The sequence below is a fragment of the Culex quinquefasciatus genome, chromosome 2 (assembly GCF_015732765.1).
Source record: "Culex quinquefasciatus strain JHB chromosome 2, VPISU_Cqui_1.0_pri_paternal, whole genome shotgun sequence".
In the NCBI taxonomy this organism is placed as follows: Eukaryota; Metazoa; Arthropoda; class Insecta; order Diptera; family Culicidae; genus Culex; species Culex quinquefasciatus.
Window position 1 is genome coordinate 100,487,932 of NC_051862.1, and position 26,383 is coordinate 100,514,314.

The 26,383-nt window shown below is 37.7% G+C and overlaps 1 protein-coding gene across 4 annotated transcripts in view; it reads left to right on the forward strand.

Moving 5' to 3' along the window:
* Nucleotides 1-26,383, forward strand: part of LOC6046174 (visual system homeobox 2) — a 99,406-nt gene that overhangs the window by 24,419 nt on the left and 48,604 nt on the right. The window contains exons 1-3 of one of the 4 annotated variants that reach the window (XM_038255564.1): nt 24,120-24,474; nt 25,298-25,379; nt 26,170-26,296. In XM_038255564.1, the coding sequence (XP_038111492.1) occupies nt 24,159-24,474; nt 25,298-25,379; nt 26,170-26,296 (525 nt within the window). In that variant the 5' untranslated portion in view covers nt 24,120-24,158. Of the gene's footprint in view, nt 1-24,119; nt 24,475-25,297; nt 25,380-26,169; nt 26,297-26,383 lie in introns of those variants that run through there. The other 3 variants (XM_038255567.1, XM_038255563.1, XM_038255565.1) reach the window with 3 other exon arrangements.

Sequence of the window (26,383 nt, forward strand, 5' to 3'; positions counted from 1 at the left end):
TATAGCTGAAATGATTCAAGCCGGAGTTCAAAGTCGGAGCGTCAGCTTTAACGCAATCAATGAGACTCTGTTGTCTGTGATTGAGATTCGAGCTCAGTATACCAAGAGAATCATGCCCTGAAACACCCACAAAATCGACACATTTTGTTACATTTTCATAGGTAAAAAATAAATGGTTATCGATGTTAAAGTTAAAGCCAGAACACAAAAAAAACTAACAAACAAGTTGTAAAATAATGATGTACGAGTCTTACATAAGTCAACTTTTCAGCACTAATATTTTTTTTGTGATGAAATTTCGTCACTTTAGAATGACAGAGAAAGTATGTATTTTTAGAACATAATTGCAATAAAAAATAATTAAATAGTAGTTTATGTGACAAGTTGCAAAAAGTTCTGAACGAGTTGTTCAGAAAAACGACGGTCCTAAAAAAACAGATTTTGCAGCTAGTTGCATACACAACTTTTTGCATTTCCGGGAACACCCTTTGAATGGAATTTTAAGTAAAATGTCAACTTTTCAGTACCTATTACAGTGCTGTAAAACTTTTGGGCGTCATTGACTTTAAATATATTTACTACGGCCTTATCAAACATTAAACAGTTTATGCTTACTAGGTATAAACCTACATGGAGTTTTCTTTTTTAAATATGTCTTATAAGGTCGTTGCAAATATTTTTCAAACTTTATGTCGCCACCCCCTCTTTCAAAATTGGTTCAAAAAATCAGGGGGCAGTAAAATATTTTTTTCCAAAAAATTCAAAAAATAATTGCAACGGCCTAAGCTATGGGATTCCCTATGTTTATAGGACCTTTTGAAAGACAACTATAAAGATGTTTTTAAAATAATTACTAAAAAGTTTAACTTGAGTTGAGATGATTAAAACATCGTACCACCGTACAGGTTTTTTTTGCTATACAATGTAAACAAAAATTTATTCAAATAGATTTCTATGTTATAGTTGGCCGTGATTTTTGTGTGGCCAATGCGAGAGGGAGAGAGGTTCAAATGCCCCAAAAGTTTCCACATATTTTGACGATTCTCCCCTTATTAAATGTATTTTTTTCACTTGACTCAATGGACGAAGTTAATATGGGACCATCCATAAACCACGGGACCTACCCCCCCTCCTTCCCTCCTCGTGGACAATTTCCATACAAAACAAATAGTTTTTGTATGAAGCGTGGACAATCACCTCCCCCCCCCCCCCTCCCCTTAAGTTTCCATGTGGTTTATGGATGGTCCTTTTATAATTATATATTGTTTGCTCTTTGGAAAATACAATTCTGGAGTTTTTTTTGAAAAGGTCCTATAAACCAAATTTTCAATTTTTGCTTTTTGGGTGTTTTTAGAACCGCCTTGAGTCAGGGGTATTCAAAAACACCCAAAAAGCAAAAAATAAAAATTTGGTTTATAGGACTTTTTTTAAAAAAAAGGTGGGTCTCGTGGCGCAGGGGTAGCGGCTTCGGCTGCCGATCCCGATGATGCTATGAGACGCGGGTTCGATTCCCGCCTTATCCACTGAGCTTCTATCGGATGGTGAAGTAAAACGTCGGTCCCGGTTTCTCCTGTCTCGTCAGAGGCGCTGGAGCAGAAATCCCACGTTAGAGGAAGGCCATGCCCCGGGGGGCGTAGTGCCAATAGTTTCGTTTCGACTTTTTAAAAAATAACTCCAGAATTATTGTATTATATTAGTTGTCAAAAACCACGTTAGATTTTGAATTATCAACTCTTCTGAGTAATAATCTTATTAGAAAATTTAGATTCGTTCAATGCAGGCCAAACTACAGCAGCAGGCCATGATGGATGAAGCACCATCATCACCGTCCATGCAAGGGGCTAACATTAATGAGCACCATGGAGTGGTTTTGTTCAGCGGATTCGGCCTGAATGGCCCCTTCTCCAATGCAACCGCAGTCAAATCCGAGACAGCAAATACGCAAACGACTGAGAGGGAGTGAGAAAGGGTTGACTGATGGACTGAGAACATTTGACGACCCCCCATATGCGTGTATGCCACTTTTGTTGTTTCTTTCTTACATTCCATACATATACACAAATCTATCTGTGTGCAGCTTATGTGTACTGGGGAATTGCCATCATAATTAAGAATTTTGTGATTACCAGCCTTCATCATTGGACTTACGCTAGATTGGATAATAAAGAGCATTGCTCACTCAGCATATTTCTACATCCGGACTCTGTGACTTTTCATATGTATGTGTGTTTGCAGAAATTGTACAGGCGTGTATGTATGTTATGTATGATATATGAAAATTTCATTCCATACAATAACCGTGACATAGACAGATTCTGCATATATTTCTTAATATTCCGCAATGGGAAACGTAGTAGGCTTTTTCTTTTCTATGACGGCTGCAAATGATTATTGGTTGCAGCGGTGTTGTATGATTATGAATGTGAGTGAAGCGAATTGGCGTGTATCATAGCAACCCTTGGTTTTCTTTTTTTTCTCCCTCTCCACCTACATAACGGAAAAACTCACCTTTTTGCGATCGTTCGCCTCTAAACAATGCATGACTGCAAGTGTGGATTTTTGTGAGTGAAACCGCAAAGTTCAAAGATGGCTGCTGCGTCTATTGTTAACAGTCGCCTGACTGTGATTCAAATGTTACCATGGAAAACGTGGTCCCGCCCTTGTATTTGCGGGGTTGAAATGCATTCAAGAAACCTTTTCAGCTGGAAATGAGCTATGACGTATCACTCAAATTAAAATTATGGCATCACACGTGGAAATACTTACTCAAAATATTGAGAAATTGTTGTTATTCATACTCTTTGAAAATTTTTTTAATTGCATGAATGCGTGAATGCTGAATTAGAAATATTTTTTTAAAGGATGTTATTAATACCTGCAAATAAGAAAAAAAGTTGTGTGCGTGTCTAATCTAATCTAATCTAATCAGATCCTAGCGCAGCCAATATTTCGAAGGGATCCTTAAGAGTGCCTTAGGTTAGATGACGCCTAGCACTCTTCTGGTCATTTATTAACATTTGTAGTGCGCCATTGCATCGGAATGCGTTGAAACATTACAAGTGTTAAAGCGGCCAAGCCTCCTGCGTAAAGCCGTATCTCAGAGATGATTGGGTTGAGTTTGAACATTGAGTGTTCGAACAACAACACAATTCTGAATCGACAGGGGAGGAAGTAGCGTGGGGACACATCACCATATGCTCCGAGATTTGGCTGTATTCGTTGGGAGCACCGTGCAAAGAAGGTTTGGTACTCCGGGAGCCTTTGGGATGACACATTGTATTTCCACGAATGCCCAGGACACTATTTGCCGTGGTTATAGCGCCACAACTCGCTCTCTGCTACAGTATTCCAGTCCAAGTTCACCAAGTCGTCGTCATGGTCTAGTGGTTAGCATTTTTGCTTACCAACCCAAAGGACGGGGGTTTGAACCCCGCCTCGAGGGACTTTGATTTTTCGTTCATATTCATTCATTTCTAATTTCTGTGTTCTAAACTTTCTCGTTGGGAGCAGGTGGGTATCGAACCCAGAACCATTCGCTTACATAGCGAACACCGTGACCAGTCAGCCACGGCCACTCCCCTAAGACAAATAGCTGTGTGCCTGTATGGATAAACACAACACTTTATAAGCTGGTATAAACTGCCGCTGATCGCATAAATGCGTTTCATTAATGCAGTTTGGTTCAAAATCATGTGTTCTTTCTGAAATGCCTGCAACATCCAGTACTTTGTCTTAGAAATCAGGAGGAAATCAGTTTTCACTTTTTTGGCGACAACTTACCACTACGTGTTTTTCTCAGCTTGCTGTGTTTGCATATGGGGGCATTTATACGAACATGGGCATTACAGTAGCAGAAGAATTAAATTATCACATTATAAACAATTTAAGATTCTTAAAAATCACTATCACTAATCGTAGAGGACCAAACAATTCCATAGGTTCTTATTTATTTTTTGGAAACGCTTCCGCCTCGTAAGCGGTAGATCGGGGTTCAAATCCCGGCTCGGACCAACACAACTGGTGATCTTTTCCCTTCGTGATTCGCTTGCTTAGTAAAGGGAAGGTATTGTATCATCACAAACTGGACCTTATCAAGACACCTTAGGAAGACAACCTATGGAATGTTAACATTAACCTCAACATGTTAACATTAAGTTGATTAATACACTGTCACAGAACCCGCATTTTAAATGCCGGCTCCGATACTCTTCACGGGTGTTCCCCTCAGGAACAGGGAAAGATTTACTTTTACTTATTTATTTTTGAGCTGAGAAATCACGGATTGTCAATTTGTTTGGAAAGACCACCTAAATCAATAAATACAAATAAAACAAATGCTTGGCTTTTTGAAATCACTTTTATATACTTAGGCTGGTACAAATGTTATTAAATGTTTTTGTCCCCCCTCCCTTCAAAGTTAGGCCGAAAAATTAGTGGGAAAAAAATATTTTTTTCCAAAAATTTAAAAATGGAAATTTAAGTACAATCAGCTGAATTCAATCTAAAATGCATTCCCCTTCGTTTAGAATCAGTTTTAGCATGTTTAAATTGATTTAAAAATCATTTGATTTTTTGAAAATTCAGAAAATTTTCCCAAAATGTTTTATAACAACTGGTGTTTACTCCCAGTAAATACTCGAAGTGAACTAACCTTGAAGAGATGTGCTTCCGGTGTCAGGGCGTACCAAACCAATGGGACTCTGCCTTAAAATACCCAGGGTCGGCGTGACGCTCGAAATTACTCAAAAAGCCAAGAAAACACTGCATTTACCTAAGGGAAACTACTTTTATTTCGTGCACAGTCGACGATTTATTCCGGGAATCCCTTTCCAAACTTCCACTGGCTCACACGTCCCGTCCCACTTTCTTATAACTACTCCTACCTCACGAGTCCTTTTCCTCTTTTCGCACTTCCGGTGCACGCGTTCAGGCCCCCGTTTTCGCCGCTCTGTCGTCGACGCTTCTCCGGCGCTCTGCCAAGGGGGTGGCTTCTACGTCAGTCGGATGGACCCTCCGACGCTTCGGCTGCAGCCTTCAAGGACCCTCGCCTGCCGTCCGCGCCCTTCCTGTGCTTGGTGACGTGCAACAGGCTTCGACGGTATCCGAGGACTCCGTCGGAACAGTCCGGGGTTAGGGTTCGCGGTTGTACCGGTAAAGGCGGCCGAACACTGTACAGCAAGACGCTGACGGTTCGTACGGATGGTTCACCGGGCCGGATGTCGCACGGCCGGGGTGAAACCAATCGGTGTTCACGCAGTGAACAATAGAACACAAAGGGGTCCTGGATGAGGGATTCAAAATTGCGATTAATGTATTGTCAGGCTTGGGGTTTGTTCGGGGATTATTTTAACTAGTTTTCAGTTGATTAAACTTTCATTTTCATTAAAATTTTGAAGTCTTTCGAAAAAATATTTTGTTGCTCTTCTGTTTATTCAAGCCGACTTTGAATAAGGGGCGACAAAAACTTAGAAAAATATTTGCAATGGCCTGATTGCAAAACAGTGTAAAATGCATTTAAAACACTTAATATTGAGACTATGGTTTGTTATTTGAATTTTTATACATATTTTTTTGCCCCATCCCCCCATTCGATACAGGCCAGAGCCGAGGGACAAACATTTAACAAAAATTTTAAAAAATATTTGCATCGGCCTTACTTTGGAGTACCAACAAGGCGTGACCCGAGCAAATCATAATAAACTTCGTCGGTGAAAGTCTACATAACACGTTACACTTTGTTGTTCTATAAATGAAATTTGAGAGTGGGGCGCTTGGTTAAAGATGAACAGTTGCTAATTCTCATAATCCATTCAAGTTCTGTGTTATTTTTTACTGCAAATTTAAAATTGATTTGAATTTAATGGCTTAAGAAATAGATATTTTACAGAACTTTTTTTTTAAATTCTTTCAACGATAAATTATTCTATAGTTTGCAGATTACGCCATGTATCAATCATAGATAAAAGTTTGCGCTGCAAGTGAATTCGAATACGTTCGACTTAGCGCCCTGTACAGCAAACTGACCATAAGTTAGGTTACCTTCAATATTTCAAACGATAAACTCACAATAAACTAAGTTTATTAACTATCCCCAGAATCCCACTCCCAAGAATGGTCCATTCTCCAGAAATTCATTCCCCAGAATGACCCATTCCACAGAAAAGTTTTTTTTTATTATGAATGTACTTTTTTTTTTAAAGTGATCAGTTCTAAAATTTGAAGTGGTTAGATTTCGCCTATATTGTGATAACTGCTGACAAAAGTTGAATGTTCCCTTCTTTAAAGAAATGAAAACTCTATTGACTTGTGATAAATGCCGACAAAAACAGAATTTTCCCTTTAAAGTTGAGTTTTTTTTTCAACCCTTTCAGTTCTGAATTTTCATAAAAAAAAATTTTTATGTAATGATGGGAAAACGATTCTTTTGACCATACGCAAACTATAGGCTAGTATGAAAATTTTGATATTTTGATAAATTTGAATTTTCCCTTCTTTAAAGAAGGTAAACTCTCTTGACTGTCATAAATGCGGACAAAAGATGAAATATCCCTTTAAAGTTGAATTTTGCCTTCTTTAAAGAACGGACAAAACTTTTGACTTGTGATAACTGCAGCATGCTGACACAAGCTATTTTTTTATTTAGCAATTATCCCTAGTAAAGAGAGTTTTTCCTTCTTAAAGAATGGAAAAAATGAATTAGTTTCAGCAGTTATCCCGATGTCTTCTTTAAAGCGAAATGCCAAACGGCGTTATGCTAAAGGGCATTATGCCAAATGGGAAACATAACATGATTTTCAAGGTCCTAAATATTTCTGGGGAGTGGAATTCTGGGGAACGGAATAGAACCTTCGTTATGTTTCAGAAAAATATATTTTTTGCTGCCTTAATATTAGTTTTGTAACATGAATATTTGTTTCCAAATTATCGTCAAAGGGTGACATTGGGTCTGGGAGTGAGCTTGGATAAACTTATTTTTTACGTAATTTTGCAATTTCCCAAGTTCTTCCCTATGACATTTTGTTTAAAGCTTTATGTAGAAGACATCTTAAGAAAACTTTGATGGAAACTGTCGTTCCTCAATTTGATGTACGTTTTTGGCTAAAATGATCTCCAGTAAATTCAACCTTTTTATATATTTTTTTTAAACTGTTTTGAAAAAATCTCCACTTCCAAAATTGTTGCATGTCATTACGAATTACGATAAAGTTCTTCAAATTCCGCCATATTTTGGGTCATTCACACAACAGTTGCCCCGGCCCCTCTCGGATTTGTGTGAAACTTTGTTCTAAAGGGTAATTTTGGAAATTGGGTGTAAAATTTACTTTTATGTACACCCACAGTTAAAGACCGAGCGGATAGTCCTTCCGAATTGAAGTGAGAGGAAAGTACTCTCGCGTTTACAACACCAACAAATCGTGATTATTTGTTCATTGAAACAGTTCATCCAATTGAGTGGCTTATATGGACAAATGACCGTCACTTAGACATCGAACTATGGCGGCCGATATGGCAGATGCCAGATTCAATAAGTTCGAATCTTGGTTTCGATTCTCGATGGTGAAACATTTTTTTAAAGGGAAATGAACCCCACGAGGATAATACTCTCGGCCATTTCGCTACTTATCCTCGTTTACAGTACCTCTTTGCTACCAAACCGTGCTCTTTATCTTCTCGTATGCCAATGCCCAGTTCTGAGTGTAACGACTATTTTATTTAGAATCGCGATAACAAAACTCGTGATGGTTACGAGAAAACCCCTTATGTTAATTTTTTTTAAAAAATGTCTGCTTTTTTAATTATGAAGAACAAAACACTCAAAAAATTACTCCTGCAAAGCTACAAAAAATCACGAAAATTTAAAATGAACATTGAAAATTTAAAATTAATATTCCATCAGAAATGTTTCACCATTCCAACAGGATTCTGGTAGAACCAGCTCTGGTAAAATATTTCCTGACTGGACTGCATTGAGTAACTTTCCATACAATAAAACATCGATAGTTTGATATTCTTTGATGATTGTTATCGAACCATTAGGGTCCTTTTTTAGTATTATACTCCTTTGACAAGGCGCTCACACACACGTTTGATCTAAAAGTGTAAAAAGGGAAAGTTCGTAGCATACAAATTTTAATGATTATTAATAATTACCTAAAATTATAAAGGTTGAATGGAATTTCTCAATAAGTTTCAATTTTAATATGACACGCATAACCGCATAGCGAATGTAGAGAAACCTCCTCTTTTTAAATTCAACCCAGATGACGGTACTACTGTTGTGAATCTGTCATCCTTCATCAGGGTTGCGAATGAGCCAGCTGGAGCGTGAGTTTTTATCAGGTAGCTCGTGCTCGCTCACGCTCACCGGAGCGTTTTGCGCTCACGAGAGCTGGTGAGCCAAAGTAGGTAGTTGTTTTTCCCTGTTGAAGCATCTGCCTGTTTGAAACGAAGTTTCTAGAACTATCTCAGCACAGGCAGCAAAAACAAACAAGAAAGTGGTCAAACAAACAAAAGTAAGCAATGAAATGGATTTAGTGGGTGAACCGAGATATAAGTTCTATTTTAAATTCAGAATTAGCCAAGGGGCAGAATGATTCACTCTTGAGTGAGCTAACAAAGAGCTAACTCATTCTTAATGTAAAAAATCATTGACGTGAACAGATGCACTAATTGACAAATTATGTTTTTAAAATCCGCAGTTTTGACTCAAGGCGGTTTTAAAAACAACAAAAATTAAAAAAAAAATGTTTTATTGGACCTTTTAAAAAAACAACAGTAAGCTTTATAAAAGTTATAATCATCCCTCATATTCGGAACATTTTAGAGTATGGACATTATTTATTGAATCTGTAAATGAATATTTTCAGACGCTTGGTAGCGGAAGTGTTAAATATAATTTACTTGGGGAAAGAGGAGCTACCCTTTATGTGGTAAAACAAAACAATGACAATTTATATTATTTCATTCAAATTTGGAGGGTTTTTTTTTGTAAAAAAAGAACTGTTTCAACAGTTTTACCCTATTTTCTAGAATGAGAAAGATTAAATTTAAAAAATGATCAGCCGTTTCCAAGCACTGAACGATTTATTAAACGGAATGACTTTTTTTATTAATGGTTGCTCATTCTGACCCGAATGCCGGAAAGGTAGCTCGCAACAAACTGTTTAGGTGCATAAAACAGTTTAATGCTATATTTTAATCAACCAAGTACATAACATCGAATCGAACTTACCACAGCATAAATCTTCTTAAATTGATTCATTGTTTTGCAAGTTTTTCTAAGTTTTTCAGTCCTTTTTGTTTACGCGCTCATGCCCTCCCCCAGCAATTGTCTCTGCTTACCTTAATTATTATTAAGATGAGGCCGATTAATTCAAAAATATTTATATTTTCAACTCTGACTGTAGGTCTCCAATATGATTTGGCCCTGGCAAATTCAATGTATTATTCTAAAATATAGTTAATGAAAATAAGCTATTCCAATTAATATATAAAAAAATGTTCCAAAGTGATGTTTCCACTGGCATGCTGCGCCCTAAACAAATAATCTAACTAGGATTGAAAAACAAAAACTTTCTGAAAAACGTAAAAAGATTCGCGATACTTCCATCGTGAGCGCTCCGTGAGCGAAAAATGAGCGCGAGCGCGAGCGTGGGGCAAACGCGAGCTGATAAAATCGGAGCAAACGTGAGCGCGGGCAAACGTGAGCTAGCTCGCGCAGCGCTCCTCCTCACGAATGAGCGAAAAATGAGCGCTCACGAGCGCGTGAGCGCATGAGGATCGCAACACTGTCCTTCATTGCTTGATGTACGTGCGGACTAAAGTCAGGTGTCGTTTGTGCTTGTAGGTTTAAAATATGTATTCGTGACAACACAATCTAAACACTCAGTTGACTAATTAAGAACTGCGTTTCTTGTGATGATGTTTTTTTGTATTTGTCTGTGCTAAGTCAACTTTTATTTTTACTGTTTTAAATATAAAGCATACAATCAAATATATTTTAGAATCAAGTTAAGCTAAACAACAAGAAACACAACCGTACATAAAAATAACCCTGCGCAGTTTGCCTTCAGCCCCTAGCTCGCTTGTATTTGTTGTTCAAGCAGTTATATATGGGTGTGTTCATTTGTATTGCCCGACTCAGTAATGGAAAATTGCATAATTGGAAATTGAATTGATGAAAAGATTTGCTCAGCGAAGTGCTCCCTAGAGAGGATGTATTTTTAATGATATTATTCCCGTTTTTCCTTTATTTTCCAAATTTACCTTTTACCCACCATCGCGACGCCGTGCTCCGTCGTGTGGTGTGGCGTCGTCTTTTTATGCTTGCTGTTTCTATGGTACCGTTCGTTTAAGCCATGAATACAAGCTATGTTCTGGTCCCCAATCGTTGTTCCCTCCTTCAATCCACGCGCTAACTTTTTTTTTGATTTCAATCGGCAAGCACCAAGTAGGGATTTATTCTGCGGGCGAAATACTTTGGTTTTACCCCCTCATTGTATTTCCTCGGCTCCTGACACACCGTAGTCCTATTGGTACTTTTGCTGATTAAATAATTGGATTGGGTAATGCAGATGCCATGCTCATTATGGCGGAGCGAGGTATAGAGATATTGTTTTTCGAGTATTTTGTGGTTTGAGGAAAAGCGCTTTGTTATATGGATGGATAAGAAGAAAATGTCTGCCAGCCAGAATTTCATTTAACCATCATAATAGGTTGCTCCATGAGTTCTTTCTGAGTCAAGGGGAGGGAAGGGAATAAAAGTGTATATAAATTATAATAACAAACCGTAGTTTCAACATTTGTATCAAAAAACTGTGTAAAAATTCATTGTATACAAGTTCATTTGCGTAGCAATCATTAGTTTTCAAAATATGTAAGGTTTAACGAGAACAAATTCCAACTTCCAAAAATCAAAGGATTTTTTAACTTACCCTAACAAGCTAAAAATGATTCTAAACGCAGGGAATTGCATTTTAAATTGATTTAGTTTGATTGCATTTAAATTTCGATTGAAAATTTGAACTTTTTTGAAAAAAATATTGTTTTCCCCCTTGATTTTACCCGCCATTTTTGATTACCTAATATCAAAAATAACGTCAAGTTTCGTGTTTGAAGGCACTTTATTGCTCACTGGTTCGCTCGACACTAGAATATTGTTCGGTGGTCTGGGCTCCGTTCTACCCAAACGGTATCGAGCGAATTGAAAAGGTTCAACGGAAGTTCACTATATAGCCACATCCCCCTAGTGGACCCACTAAATCCACCTAGCTCCACAGATCGCTGCAATTCTCTCGGTCTTGACCTTCTATCTGTTCGTCGTGACGTAGCTAAAGCAATCTTCGTTTCTGATTTGTTGAAGTCTTCAATTGATTGACCTGAGATTCTTGAGCAAGTCAATTTCTACATTCAACGCCGTACGATCAGATCTCACAAATTCATTAGAATTCCACGCGCATTGACCAACTACGGTCGCAACGCGGCCGTGTCGAGCATGTGTAGAGTCTTAAACTTCCTACGGTATTGGGGTCCTTTTCTGCCTTTTCCAAAATTAAATTTGCCATAAATTTTGCTATATTCATGCTAGAGCCTTGAAATTTTCTGACATTAAATTTATAGTATAAAAAATACACATTTCACAAAACAAATAAACCTCGGACGATCCCTAGGGGAGCGTCCATAAAAAAGTTACTTTAAAGGTATAGGGGTCCTTTTCGACCCCAAACATAAAAAAATCGGCAAAAATCCGGTTTTCACCAATTCCGGTTCTTTTGGTCACAAATTAAAGCTTAGAACGTCCCCTTTCTGAAACCGATCTGGAAATCCGGATTTGGTCACCGTGGCCACCGGGAATCGAAAACAACCGAAAAAGGCCTTTTTGAGACTCCAACTTTGACGACCTGTATCTCCGGCAAATTTCAACCAACCAGGATGCCCCGGGTTGCATTCGACAGGTATAGACCTGTTCTTTGACCACAAATATTAATATCACGGCCAGGTGACCTACCGGTTCCGGAAATCCGGAATATCCGAAAAGTTCATATTTTACTGTTTTTCACGTATATGTGATACTAATACTCTCAAGATAGTTGTAATTGATCCATTAAACTTACTAAAACACACAATACACGATTGCCAGAACCACTCTGGAGTGTTGAAAATCAAATTGGCCGGTCATCGGGTACTCGGGAACCGGTTCCAGGTTACCCGGAAGTGGCCACTCAGAGAAAAATCCGAAGGTAAAATCGCATGCAAAAGCATGCACATTAGGGTGGTCCAAATCCGGACTTTTTTGGGGCTACCCCCTGAAATCAAAGATTGACCCATCACTAGGCTAAATTCCAAATTTGAGCTCATTCTGACCACGAGAACCCCTCCCTCCAATCGCTTAAAGTTTGTATGGGAAAAATCGTCAAAATGTGTGGAGAAAAGCAACTGTTTTACTTTTTTACCTATGGAAGGCGCCATAGTTATCCGATTCTTACCATTTCTCAAATGTAGAACCTTCATTAAATTTAGAACAACTTTCCCGAAGACACCATATTTTTAGAATTTTTTCCCGCGAAGTTATTAGCGCTCAAAACTGACCCTTTTTGCGCGGCCAGCTGTAAGGGGCTACCTAACAACGATGTTTATTAACAATTCGTTCACGAACGTGCTCTCTCTCAGGTTCAAACTCTCTCACGAGCTTGCTCGCCTGCCTGCCTGCCTGGGCAAAAATTAAGTTTGATCCACGAGAACAAAAATTACGAAATTCCATATATTTTTGGCAGGTTGCTCAAACGAAACCATAACAACATTTTTGCTTAGGTATTTAAAAACGTGGGTTTTATAGAAAACCTGGATGAATGGTATCAAAAGATCGGAAATTTTATACCCTTTCTGATGTCACATAGGTTGACTTGTGAATTGTGGACCGGTTCAGATGCCGGCGGATTTTCCGACGACGACGGGTTGGTACGAAATTCCAACGAAAAATCTATTCTATCGATACTAATACCCCCAAAACGGTGTTATACCCACTCCAAAATGTTTATTTAGCAATTCTATGGTAATATATTGACATTTAGTTGAATTAAAAGTTTGCAAATCAAGTTTAGATAAGTTTTATATAGAATTTCCAGGTTATATAAACTTTTATACTAAGTAGTTAGTAAACTTTATATTCAGTCCAAATTATTTTTTAATCTGTCAAGGATGCCTATTGGGAGTTAGGAGACTGGATTTATGGTGATTTGTCAACAAATAACATTATTTATGTTAATTTTTCGAAAGGTGTACAAACTTTTTTTGCACCTTTTTTTTATTTTCGTAATAGTATTTGTCATACAACTTTTTATAGAAATCATCTTTTCATGAGCTTTTTGTCGCAAAATGTCTGGCATGAGTTTCTGAACTAAACGTAGTACTAGGTTTCTGTCAACATTAAATTATTTAGATGTTTCATCACAATATGTGCATAGTGCCCAAGGGGTGTAAATATATTTTTTTACACACTGTAACTGCTAACGATAATTGTAATTATTACTGTCATTCTCGGATGACGAATCATTCTATTTTTTTATGGCCAAAAATAGCAGTACTGAAAAATATTTTTCAGCATCAATTTGATAAATTTTTGGCTGTTTGTTGTATTAAGCTCGTTGAACTGCGTTTTTTATTCGTGACTTAACCTTTAACAATGCAGATGGAGAATGAAACATTGTTTAAAGCAAAAAAAAGGTCACTTAAACTGAGTATGTTGAAATTAGTAAGATCCAAACAAGGATCATAATCTAAAATTATCGCTTTTTAAAGTTGAAATGTAAATACATACAAGCAATCACTGTCCCGGTTTACCCAAAAGAGATTTTATATCTACACAGCAAAAAATCCGATGGTAAAATCGCATGCAAAAGCATGCACATCACCTTCGTCAAAATAAACACTTAATATTACACACTGGATTTACAATTTTTGCAAACACAAAAAAAAAGTTGCAACCGACGGGATTCAAACCCAGCACCAACAGTAAGGGCTGGCGCCTTAGCCCACTCGGCCATCAGACCGATGAAAAGCTGTAAGGATAAATGCATATATGAGCTCGACATTTCGGTCATGTAGGTTTCCCATACTGATGGGCTACATATTTCAGGGTGTAAAATCACATAAAATTACATAAAATAATGCAATATTTATATTACACCCAGGCCTTTTACACGCAGCTGGATTACTACTTTTTTAGCTGTGTAATTGGTCGTATTTTTCCTTAAAAAAATATAGTGAGTGGTACAACTTTCCATAAGAACCGGTCAGAAAGAATTTGAGTGACACTTTGCACGCCAAGATAAACACTCTGCACACAAAAACCTCGGTACCCCTAGTCCAAAGGGTGCCACGTTAATTGTCCCATCCGCCACCACGATGACAGCCGACAGACTGTGTTTCCTATTGATTTACCCCCGGGTTGACACTCAGTCACTCCGTGTGTATGTTATGATCTTCATCAGATTGTAACAAAATACAGTATCATATTACTCCGGCCGAAGAAGGAACCCGTCGTCGCCAACGCCGCTGCCAACTGCACATCCATTCTCGATTGTGGTGTGTGGGAAAATGGTGAATAATTGACCATAAAGCATAAACTTGGTGAGGGCCTGCAACTCAATTAGTTTGCTTGAAATGGTGGAGTTGAATTACACGTACAACTTTTGAAACTTGTCAACTTCTGATACGATGCGGACACTGAATTGCGATTTGTTTGTCATTCATTTACGATACTTTAACAAATTCGCGCGGTTTGGAAATAGATTTGTTTAACATTCAAGCATCGAGAATCGATGGCAAATTCAATTGTCCCCAATTTATACACGCATCCCACACACCATTCATACGCAACACACTCATGTGTCGTGTGAATAAATATTTAATTTAAACGTTATTCCAGGACAATAATTGTTTTAATTAAATTCAATCTAGCGTCGGTTTAGTGATTTATCGATTATCTCTGCCTTAATTAAACGAAGCGGAGCTCTCATGTGAGTTGATGGTTAATTTGTGAAATGCCGTGAATGCCTCAATTTTTCACACATTTGCACGTCCTACACACGTTGATCCTGCACGTGTACATACGTACATAACCCTCTACTTCGCTATTGCCGAGTATGTGCTGCTCGCTCTCCACCTCGGGCGGCCATTCGAGACGGTCGGTTTAGTGGTGGTACGTACGCACATAAACTTGCCATATCCAGGAAGGCACCCGATGCTTCCGGTTAGGCTAAACAAATGCCATCAGAGCCGTAGAACTCGTACTAACACACCAGCACCACAGACAACAAGCCGACACCACATCTGACTGTGTGCAAAAATATACGGCTCTAGAGGATGGGTGGAGGGGGGAGGGGGCTCGTAAAATCTGACTCGCTACGTAATGAAACTGAAAGTTCCCGGGATGGAAGTTGATACCGTTCAGAGGATATGATTAGAGGATTGGACTTTGTCTGGTTAACTAAAACTAGTCAAGTTGAAAAATTCAAACCTTAAAATATATCCAATACTTTTGATTGTACCCATAGGAACTGAGAAAAAATAATAATTTAATGATGTTGAGCCAAACTGTGACTGATCATTGCATTGTGTTAAGTTATGCTACTACACCCAGAACTGGGCATCGGCATACGAGAGGATAAAGAGCACGATTCGGTAGTAAAATGGTACTGTCTGCAGACGGAGAGGATAAATCCCGAAATTACCGAGAGTACTTTGCTCATGGTTCATTTTCCAAAAAAGTTCATCTATCAAAAAAAAAGTACCGGTACCGAGACTCGAACCCAAGACCTTCGACATATTGAACCGTGCCTTTGCCGTATGAGCCACAATGGTTCGGTGACTAAGTGGCGGTCATTTGTCCATATAAGCCACTCAATAGGATGAACTGTTCCAATGAACGAATGAACACGCGAGAGGACTATACTCTCGCAATATAGCACTTTCCTCACGTTTATTTTCGTGAGGACTATCCCCTCTTTCTTTAACTTTGGGTGTATCAAATCAGACTTTCTCAACAAAGTATATATATAAAATTTCGACGGTTTTGTTCGAACGCGAATCAGTTCAATACGAAGCGTCGGATCGGGGTACATTTTGTTGCGTAGGGTTCGTATAAGCCCAAGGAAGTTTCGTACGCTAACTAATTCACACTTTGGCCACTCTGGTACCGATTCCGGAGCATCGGCATATTGTATGGAGAAAGTTACGTAAAATCATATTTTGATCACAGAATGCTGAATAAGCAAACAATCAAAAAACGTCAACAAACGAAAAAAAGGCAGAACGAAGTTTGTCGGGTAAGGCTTGTTATCAATTCTACAATAAAACATTTGCGATGATATTTAAATTGTTTTTGTTATTAAGAAATAACGAGAGGTGTGACCCATAGTCACCCTCACTAACGGTATCCGGTCAAACTCCATTGGTTTCCACCTGTGAAGGAGTTTGGTTGATCCTGGCAAGAGAAATCTGAAATGATATGAATAAAAGTGCATAGATTATGGCGATAAAGGCAAAAAATTTAATAAAGATAATGGTGTCGGAAAACTAACATTTTAAACTGAGTTTTAGAAGGAAGCAAGAGGATCGCAGCAATCCTTGGTCGCGGTTGGTTGACAAGAATTTGTGCTCCGCGTTTTTTGATTTCTCTTCGTTTCGAATTTTTCATCGTAACGTTTTACGGTTCGCGATTTTTAGACTTTCCGGCGGGACAGTTCCGTGAGAAGTTCTTTCGGTAGTGTAGTGTTTTGAGTAGTACAAGAATTCAGACGGATTTTTGCAGGTTTTCATGTGATTTGGGTGTTGTGAAGAAGTGACACTTTGAGGAGAAATCTCGGTCACCGAACGGAGTTTTTTGAATCCATTTGTTACATTTTGGTCAGAAATTTCTGCCGATACAGGAGGTGGCCTTCAAGAGAAAATGGGTGGATTTTCCAAGTTTGTATTGTTGTAAAGTTGTGAAAATTGCTGAGGAAAATGTTGAAGGAGTTGAGTAGTGAGTGAAAAGGGCGGGAGTAGGCAACGTTTGCTGAGATTGGCGGCTCCATTTCTGAGCGGCTCAAAATGCAGGCGGCTCGAGAAGTTGCCGGATTCGTGACGAAATAGTGAATGTAATCGCTGCCGGTTTGACGGATGATGCTGCTTTTCGGGTGAGAAACTTCCAATTGGAAATATGGAGCAGCCGTGACTCTCTGGTTACGGTGTTCGCTTTGTAAGCGAATGATCCTGGGTTCGATTCCCATCTGCTCCAAACGAGAAAGATCAGGAAATATGAATTTTTGAAACTCTAAACATGAACGAAACATTAAAGTCACTCGAACCGGGGTTCGATCCCCCGTCCTATGGATTGGTAGAATTAGGAATACTACTACTACAAACTATATACGTGCTGGGTCTTTGTCCATTTGACAAGGACTCAGAAGTGCTAAATAACGTTTGAATCCGATTGATGCAAACGTTCTTTAGGGCGGGGCTTGTCGATTCAAGCTGAAGTACCTCGCGCACGGCTAGCCTGCGTAGAAATGGGTCACCGAAGCTCGGCAGAGCTAACACCTACCAAATGCCTATGCGAGTTATTTGCATGTATAGGATTTAAAATCTAGAATACATGGAAACAACTCAATTTGTAAGAAGCAACCGCGTGGTCCCGTTTGGTTGGTTGCACACACACACACACACAGTTTTAGAAGGAAGCAAGAGTGAAAAAAATAAATAAAAGAAATAAAAAAAAGATTGGAAAACAAAATGGTCTACTATGTAACAAGAAAATCAAAGGATTTAAGGATGTGTTCAATAACAGTGGGTTCATTCAAAAAAGAGAGCAATTTGTTTTTAATACGCTTTGACAATCACCAAATCTATTCCAAAAATAATTATATAATTGAGCACCTTTGAAAGATATGCATCTTTCGCCGGCTAATGTTAAAATATTGGGTCGGTCTTATAAATTATGGCTTCTTATAAAGTGTTGATGTTGATGAGTTTGTTCATGTAAACATAAATAGATGAAGCAACATGTTTGAATTACATGAATAGCTTTGACAGGAATGATGTTTTCGTTAATGTACAAATCGGCAGAGTGACTTCGCAGTGGTTTTTTTTTATAAATTATTCTTAAGATTTTATTTTGGGCTATTTGAAGTTTGTTAATCAAAATATAACAGAAGATTCATAAACTGAAGTTATGTAAGATAAGTAAGAATTTGTGTTCAATTATTCAATTGGAATTATCTATAAAAGATAATTCCAACACCCAAAACTGGCAGCGCTAGTCCGAGAGAATGATGGTCTCGAGTCGAGAGAATAGTGGTACCATTCACGGACGCAGAGAACACAGCTCGAGATGGGCGATAGAACTATTCTCTCGAGGTTCATTTGCAAAAAAAGTTCATCCGTCAAACAAAAAACCAAAAGTGTCGACAACGGGAATCGAACCAGAGACCTTTGACAAACCAATCCAATGACTTAGCTGCCTCGGCCACCACAGCTTGGTGACCAAGAAGAAGTCAGAAGTCGATGTATGACACTTGTTGGAGATTTATTGATTCAACTAACGAATGAACTCATTTGTTATGATGGTGTGAGTTGGTACCATTATTCTATCGATTTTGGCACTGAGCCCTCAATAAATTTTGAGAGAACGATTATCTCGACTCTGAATTTTGGGTGAATAATCTTGTTGAGTTTATTCAATAAATTATTAATATGTGACTAAAATGACACCAAGATATTTACATTCGTCTACCATTTTTATAACAGCAAAACTAGTTCTAGTTAAAGTTAATGTATTACACATGAATGGATGGATGGATTATACACAAAATCTGTCATCTTTCCCAGACGTGAAATTACCATATTTTTTATTGTATAGAGCAAAAATAAAAGGGTTCAACAGTTTGTTATAGTTTGTAATCGTCTTATCATGAGAAAAGCTTCCAATGGCCAAATGGGCAAAGGTGCGCACTATGTGGGACAAAGTGATTGTTTAGTTATTTGTGGTGTTAAAGTTAGTTTTTTATTGAGTTTTCAATTTGGGTTTGTTATTTACCCCAAATCAAGATAATTGTAGGATAAATCGCCTTATTTGAATTAAGTATTACTTATATAACTAAAGTTCAATTTTATGGGCTAAAACCCTTACTATTTTTGCATAAGTTTTATTTTGGTCCAATTTTGACAGAAATATTATTTTTTTGTGATTTTGGATCCATACCGTCCGAAATAAAAGTTATTCAAAGAGTTAGAATTTTTTTCCATACAAAAATGTATGGAAATTTTAGTGCGATGGTAAAAAATAAGAAGAAGGGGAACATCAAATATTCTATAAGCGTTAGCAAGGTAATTGGCTGGGCTAAACACTGGTTCAAAGGTCTCAAAGAGTTCGTGAACATTATGTTTTGTAAACCTTATTTTGTAAACTTCAAATATTAGATCAAAATGGCCCAAAAAAGACTTTTCCCAATAATTTTCACAAAATCCAATTTTTTCACATTATTTTTGCAAATTCAAAAAATTTACCTCAAAACAAGTCGAAAACTCTAATATGAGCATTATAGGTTAAAATTAGTATTAAAAAGGCTGGTGCGCACCTTTGCCCCGTGCGCACTTTTGTCCCGTACTACTCTATGTTTTTGTTGCAAAAGACAATGTATTAATGATATATAGAAAAAAATGTTGGAAATATTACTTTTGGGAATGGTGACAGATTCTGTGTAATTTTTGTTTAAATTTTACATCAGGAACTGGTAAAATTTCCATCGGGTTCGGTTGAATTTTACACATTCTTAGGCTATTGTATTTTCATATATTCATATATTTTCCAATTTTTTTGTACTAGCATAAAAGTAATTATGTATAGATCGCTTTGGATACTTTTAGTAGTATTTTTTTGGAATTTGCAATTTTGTTTTTTTTGCCCATAAACCACGTGGTATAATAATCCGATAAGAACTTTCATTTATACAGCAATTCCCCACGAAAACAGCATGGGGTCAAAATTTTTCTGGGGGTTCCCTGGGCGAAATAATTAGACCCGTATTTTTTTGTTTGGCCATTAGGGTGACCTACGGCGTGTTAGGGTGATCTGAAAAATTGCCATTTTTGTCGATTTTGTTTTCGAAATCATAACTCCTCGCCATTTTAACCGATTTCAGTTGTCTTATACGCAAATGAAAGGTGATAAGTTGGCCTTTAAAAAAATGGTAAAAAGTTTCAAAAATCTAGCCTAACAAATGAAAAGGGCGTATGAAACTTTAAAATGCCGTTTTGACGGTGTCTGAACCAAAGAGCCTATGTCTGGAAATATTTTTAACGGATTTCCCGGACATTTTTACACTAAATATTAAAAAATGGGAGGAGTTCATTAACAGGATTCCGAGATATGATTTTTTGAAAATAAAATCCGTGTTTTTTGACGCGCCGCGCGCAAAAACCGGAGAATGACGAAATTGGCAAAAAATCATCTTTTTTCACTAAAACTGCGATTACTTCAAAATTTCAGTGATATATAACTGCCTACAATAACACACAGAAAAGTACTCCGTGAAATTTCATGATTTTAGTTCCAGTTCACACCAGATTACGGTAGATGGTACATCTTCACACGTGTTTTCCGAAACCTACCGAAAGGGTTAGAATTTCAATTCCGAATTATATATGTTCATTATTACGCAATTAATTTTCCTAAAAGAACTAATAAAACGAAATTAGGAAAATTCTTTACGTACATGGTTTCGACAAATTAAACGTTTCGTCTCGGTCTCACATGTGTACCTTTTTCCTCGTATAAGGGTTGAACATGTGCACATGTGTGTACACAACGTGGTATTGCTCTAACATACCACAATTCAGAAATCCCTCGCCACCAGCTGAAAGCTGGTCTCTGTGCATGTTTTGGGGGTCGCTGGTGTGTTGCTGGTTTCTTGTACAACTACATTTACACCAGGCCAGTTTAAAGGGACTGGGAAATGAGAAAATTCGCTTTGCGCAGAAGCTCAAAATTAGTTATTATGCACACTTTGTAGGAAGTGGATGGTGGCTCCAGGGAAGGGTTCTTTTGTTTTATTAGTTCACTACTTCGTCTGGTCGTCGTCGTCGTCATTGTCATTCAGAGTACAGAAAAAGAAACCATGGAATGTTCATAATGGATAGCAAACTGTCGTATGGCTTGGGCACCTTTCAGTGTGACCTACGCTTTTCTAGTTGAGATTTAATTTGTTTTTAATTTTATATTTTTGTGTTTCCAATGTTAGCTGTGAGAAATCAAATATAATTCATTAAATAGATTATTTCTTTCTGTGTCATATTAAAAATCACTACCATTTCGTAAATGACTTTTCAATGCATAATACATTATTCATGCACATTTCGACAGAGTCTACATGTTTTGATTCTAATTGGACATTATATCTACAACATTTGATGAGATTTTTTCCGAGAGAAGCATACGTAATTTCTGAAAAAATAAGCTAATTTGGTTCCTGTGTGTTAATATTAATACATTTTTAAAAGTTTTTAATTGCAACAAATCTATACCACGTTTGAAGCTGTACAACATATGATTGCCAATCATAAATATCTAACGTTTATCCCACGAAAAAGGTGCTTGCAATTGCCTTTTACCACAAATTCCCAAAATATGCGTGCATTTGACACATGTATTAAAACATGACGTGAAAATTGCTCTTCCTGTGCAAACCTTTTTTGGATGCATTATCCTCCTGGCTGCAGCAAAGGTGTCTGTTTCGAAAGGTACCATCATCGCCGTCTGCCAAAGAAATAAAAAGGGAAAGGAAATAAAAAAGAATTCACACTGACTTGCAACCCGGAATATGTGTAAGGAACCACTTCCTTTATGTTTCAATGATATTTTGGTTGACAGGACGACAAAAGGCGCAACATATTCACTCTCGCTGCTGCTGCTGTGACAGAAGCGCCGAGGTTTAAAAGTACATTGGAATATGTTTTATTCTTTTTCTTTTCTTTACCAGACTGCTACAAATTTGTGAAAAGCAGCTTCAGATGGCACGGTTGTGACAACCCTGTGCGATAGTTATTTAATTCGAGAAAATTGACACGCTTTCAACCCGCAATCAAATTGTCACAATAACCAACCCTTTTACATCAAAAAGTGAATAAGGCTTTGTGTGAACAAGGTGCTGGGTTTGGGTGTGTCCTTTTTTATTGGCATATATTTTTGCATAACATATGGATGGTTGAAGTTTTGCAACAAAAATAGAACTTCGCTGTCGATTAAAATTGGATAGCATAGTTTCGAACAAATTTAGTTAAATTTATTCTAAATTTAAGGTTATTTTAAGAATGTGTACTGTAAATACCTCTTGTGATGATACGAATTTGACTCAGCTTTTCGAAGCTTTTCGTTACTATTGCCCCTTTGTACCTTAAACTAACAAACCCAACCCAGGATGAGATCACGACTCCCGGGCAACCTTTTACCATTCATGCGCATTTTTTCACCCCACTCAACCAAATTCACTATAGCCAACAAGCGCTCAACGAGTGAGAGATAGAGACTCAGCTGTACAATATGATGAATAAAATAGTAGCTCTGGCAGCGAAAGGATCACTCTGTGAATAGTCTCCATCGACGACGACGCGCTCCAGAGCAATCGTTATCTAGCCCTTTTTCGCCACTTTTCTTATGCTGTTTTCTTGCTAAATCTATTTGATTTTCTTTTTATGTGCAATCAACTACTTTACATTTTTTGTCCTGATCGGTCGTAAAGGCGAGGTTAAATGAATTTGTTGATTCGAGACACATCAAATCTATCTGCGGTTGGGAGAACACTTTCAGAATCAGACGAAGAGCAGCCCTCTTTGTATTTTTTACAGAATAAGAAGACTTACCTTTCAATAATCTTGAACTTTTTTGTTGATAATATCTAATGTGTACATCAATGTTTAAATTAGCGCATTATATGATTATCTTGCATTATAATCAAAACTTGACTGTTCTGTTTAAATTAATAATATATTGGTCGCCATCAAAATAATCAGATTTGTCAGGCGCAAGCTTATTACCATTTGTTTTGACAATCAGATAATATTCCACCAACGCAATAATGGACGCCATTTTGGATTACATTGAGCAACTCACAGTAAATGTTAGTAGAAGTCATAATCGGATTCAGCCATCCCAAAATATTAAAAAAATACTTGCCTTCATAATTTGTTACTGTCGACTTCTCAATACACTTCACTTAAGAAATTCGGCCAAGAAACCGCGATATTCGGATCAAAAGCAAAAAAAAGAACAAAAATAAAAAGCAATTCACTTTGACGACCCCCGGGTCTTTTGTGGGCTCTGTTGCAAGTTTCTGCTCATTTCTAGGCGTCCGAAGGTTATACGTGGTGAGTCACCCAATACCTCTTTTACGCAAATGGCCCCCATCCGATAGAAGGCCAGGAGGATAAGGCGGGCACCGAACCCGCGCCCCATAGCAACTTAGGGATCGGCAGCTGAAGCCGAAAAGGGGTACATCTTTTTTGTCAGAAAAAAAGCATTGATTTTACCACTAATAATGTGTAAATTTACATCTGGCAGCCGGTAGAAAAAAATATCTGTAATCCCAACAAAATATCAAACCAGCGATAGTTATATCTACCTTACTTAGCCCACGCCCCATCCCGCACGGCCAATCTACCGTTGTGAAAACTTTACGATCTAAGCCCTAGTCTAAGCCTCTATGTGTTCCGTACATTGTATACTGTATTTACTGCATATACGGTACATATACGATATACGAGATACGTATAGGTACATCAGCTTTGATCTTCCAATTTTCACAGCGGCGAGTTGTCCGTGCGGGTTAGGGCGCGGACTAAGTAAGCTAGATATAACTATCGCGGGTTTGGTTTTTTTTTTTTTTTTTTGGGACTACAGATATTTTTTCCTGGTGTCTACCAGATGGCAATTTACATACTATTAGAGGTAAAATACAACCTTTTTTCTGACATAAAAGTTATACCCCTTTTTAGATGGAATTTTTACCATGACTTTTTTTACTGTGTACACGGAAACCCCGATGGTTTGACATCAACTGTTGTCAAACGAATGATCACTTTTTACACAGAGCTCACACTTACAACCAAACGTTTTGTTTGATAGTATGTGTGAGTCCCGTGTAAAAAGTGACAGTTTGTCACTCGGCTACACGACGCAGTACTTGAAATCGAGGATCAGCAAGCACCAATCAGACATCAACAAGTGGGATGAGCTGCTGAACGCTGATGATGACACCGAGATTCACCGGCTGAAGGACCGAACTGCCCTCATCCAACACAGCATCGAGGAACAACACCGTTTCGCGCTGGAGAAGACCGAGATCCTGGACCAACATCGAGCCAAACCTGCCCTGGAAATTCTAGAAATGTGTCATATTTTCACTACGGATCAAACTGTCAACAAAAGGAGTGATGTTGAAGGTTTGAGTTCGATTTATGGTGGAATTTTGCATTTGGTAAAAACGAAGAAACGAAAGCCAAAACCAAAACAAAACACGAATGTCAGGGAAGAAGTGCAGGATTAGTACTGTTCGTCTAGATAACATCCAGCAGTACCCACACGACCTTGCATGCAAGTTGCATGCAAAGTTTTGTCTGTCTAGTTTTTCTATTTGTCGGTTAGTCTTGAGGTGATATTGCTCCGTGTTCGTTGTTGATCGAAGATCTAGCTGTTTTGGCGCTCCAGGACAGTAATTATGTTAGTGTTTCCACTTTTTTGCAACTATCTAAACACATTTTCTGGTCATGTTCACAGCACCTTTTGATGCTACCTTCCCTGACAAATGCAGCTTTAGCTGAAAAGCCCCCGGACATGAAAACTGTATTTTCTGTAAGATTTGTACTATTGTGACTTGATGATTTTCGTATTGCTATGTTTTTGTTAATGTCCCTACAGAATCCCCTGAAGAAGACCGCATATCGCGTCGAAACGTCGGAATAAAGAAAAAACTACAAGTTTTTGAATTTGTCTCTGACTGCTGAGCCGAAAAACAACCTAATTTAATTTTTCTTTCATAAAATTATTTTTATTAGGTCCTTTTCGGTGCTGGGACCTGGTTAGGACCGAGTCGGCTTTTGTAAAGCTAAGAGTTATTTATTACAGAGGATCTGAAGTCTGAAATTTCTTAAATTGTATGAAGTTTGTTTAGTCATTATCGGTGCGTTGAATTATATTTATGTATGCTCTTAAATACATATTTATCAGCTATAATTACTGAAATGAAATTTCATCTTTTCTTTACAGGAGGAGTGGATTCCAGCAAAGATTACACGTTAGAAAATATCAATGGATACGGCAAGAAAAAGAAAAAGAAGCGGAGGCATAGGTAAGCTTCAAATCTGTAGAAGAACTATTACATATGTTGATGAATCTCACTCACAAATACATCATTTCTACGGCCAAATCAAATAAACTTATATCAAGTTTACATAAAAGTCATGAATGCACATAGTTTTCTCAGAAATAAATTACTTCAAGAGCGAAAAACTGTTTTTTAGTTATATAAAAAACTAAGGTGTTAAAATTGTCCACCCTTAAATTGAACAGCTTTAAATTTTTCATGAAAGGTTAACTTTAAGGAATATTTCACTTGAAATAGCGCACCCTGCTGCCAAATCTTCTCATACTTCATCCTACACTATCAACCAAATTTGCTAATATTGGACTAGAGGTCAGATAAACCAAGAACAATTTTTAGCTCGAGGAGCAAGATTTTAAAATGTTTGCCTTTATTCTGGACTTCCTAATACGCACTTACTTGCATCTAAATTGTACAGTAGGACACGCAGCTAGCAAGGATTTTTTAGAACACTGCAGCAGTGAAGAAATTCAAGCAAAGCCTCGAGAAATCGGATTCGTGTTGCTCTTCTTTTCTTTGAGCTAAACCGCTTTTCTAAGTTCAGGCCGTTTTGTTCTTATTTTCTGGAAAATTTCGTTTTCTGTTCGAATAAGACATATTTGTTGAATTGAATCATTACAAACCATTGCTAAATCTCAATTTTTGTAATGAAAATATTAAATGTTTATCCCTAAATATTGACACTGATTGATTCCAGCATCCTACTCCCATTAGTACCGACGGCCTTTTTATAACTCCCTGTTATATTTGTTTGCAGCCGAACGATATTCACCAGTTACCAGTTAGACGAGCTAGAAAAAGCCTTCAAAGAAGCACACTACCCAGATGTATATGCTAGAGAAATGCTATCGCTTAAAACAGATCTTCCAGAGGATAGGATACAGGTACGTGGTAGATAAAATGAAATTTTGTTTTCAATTAGAACAATTATCCAGAACGCGTCACATGGAATGTAAAATTTATATGCTAAA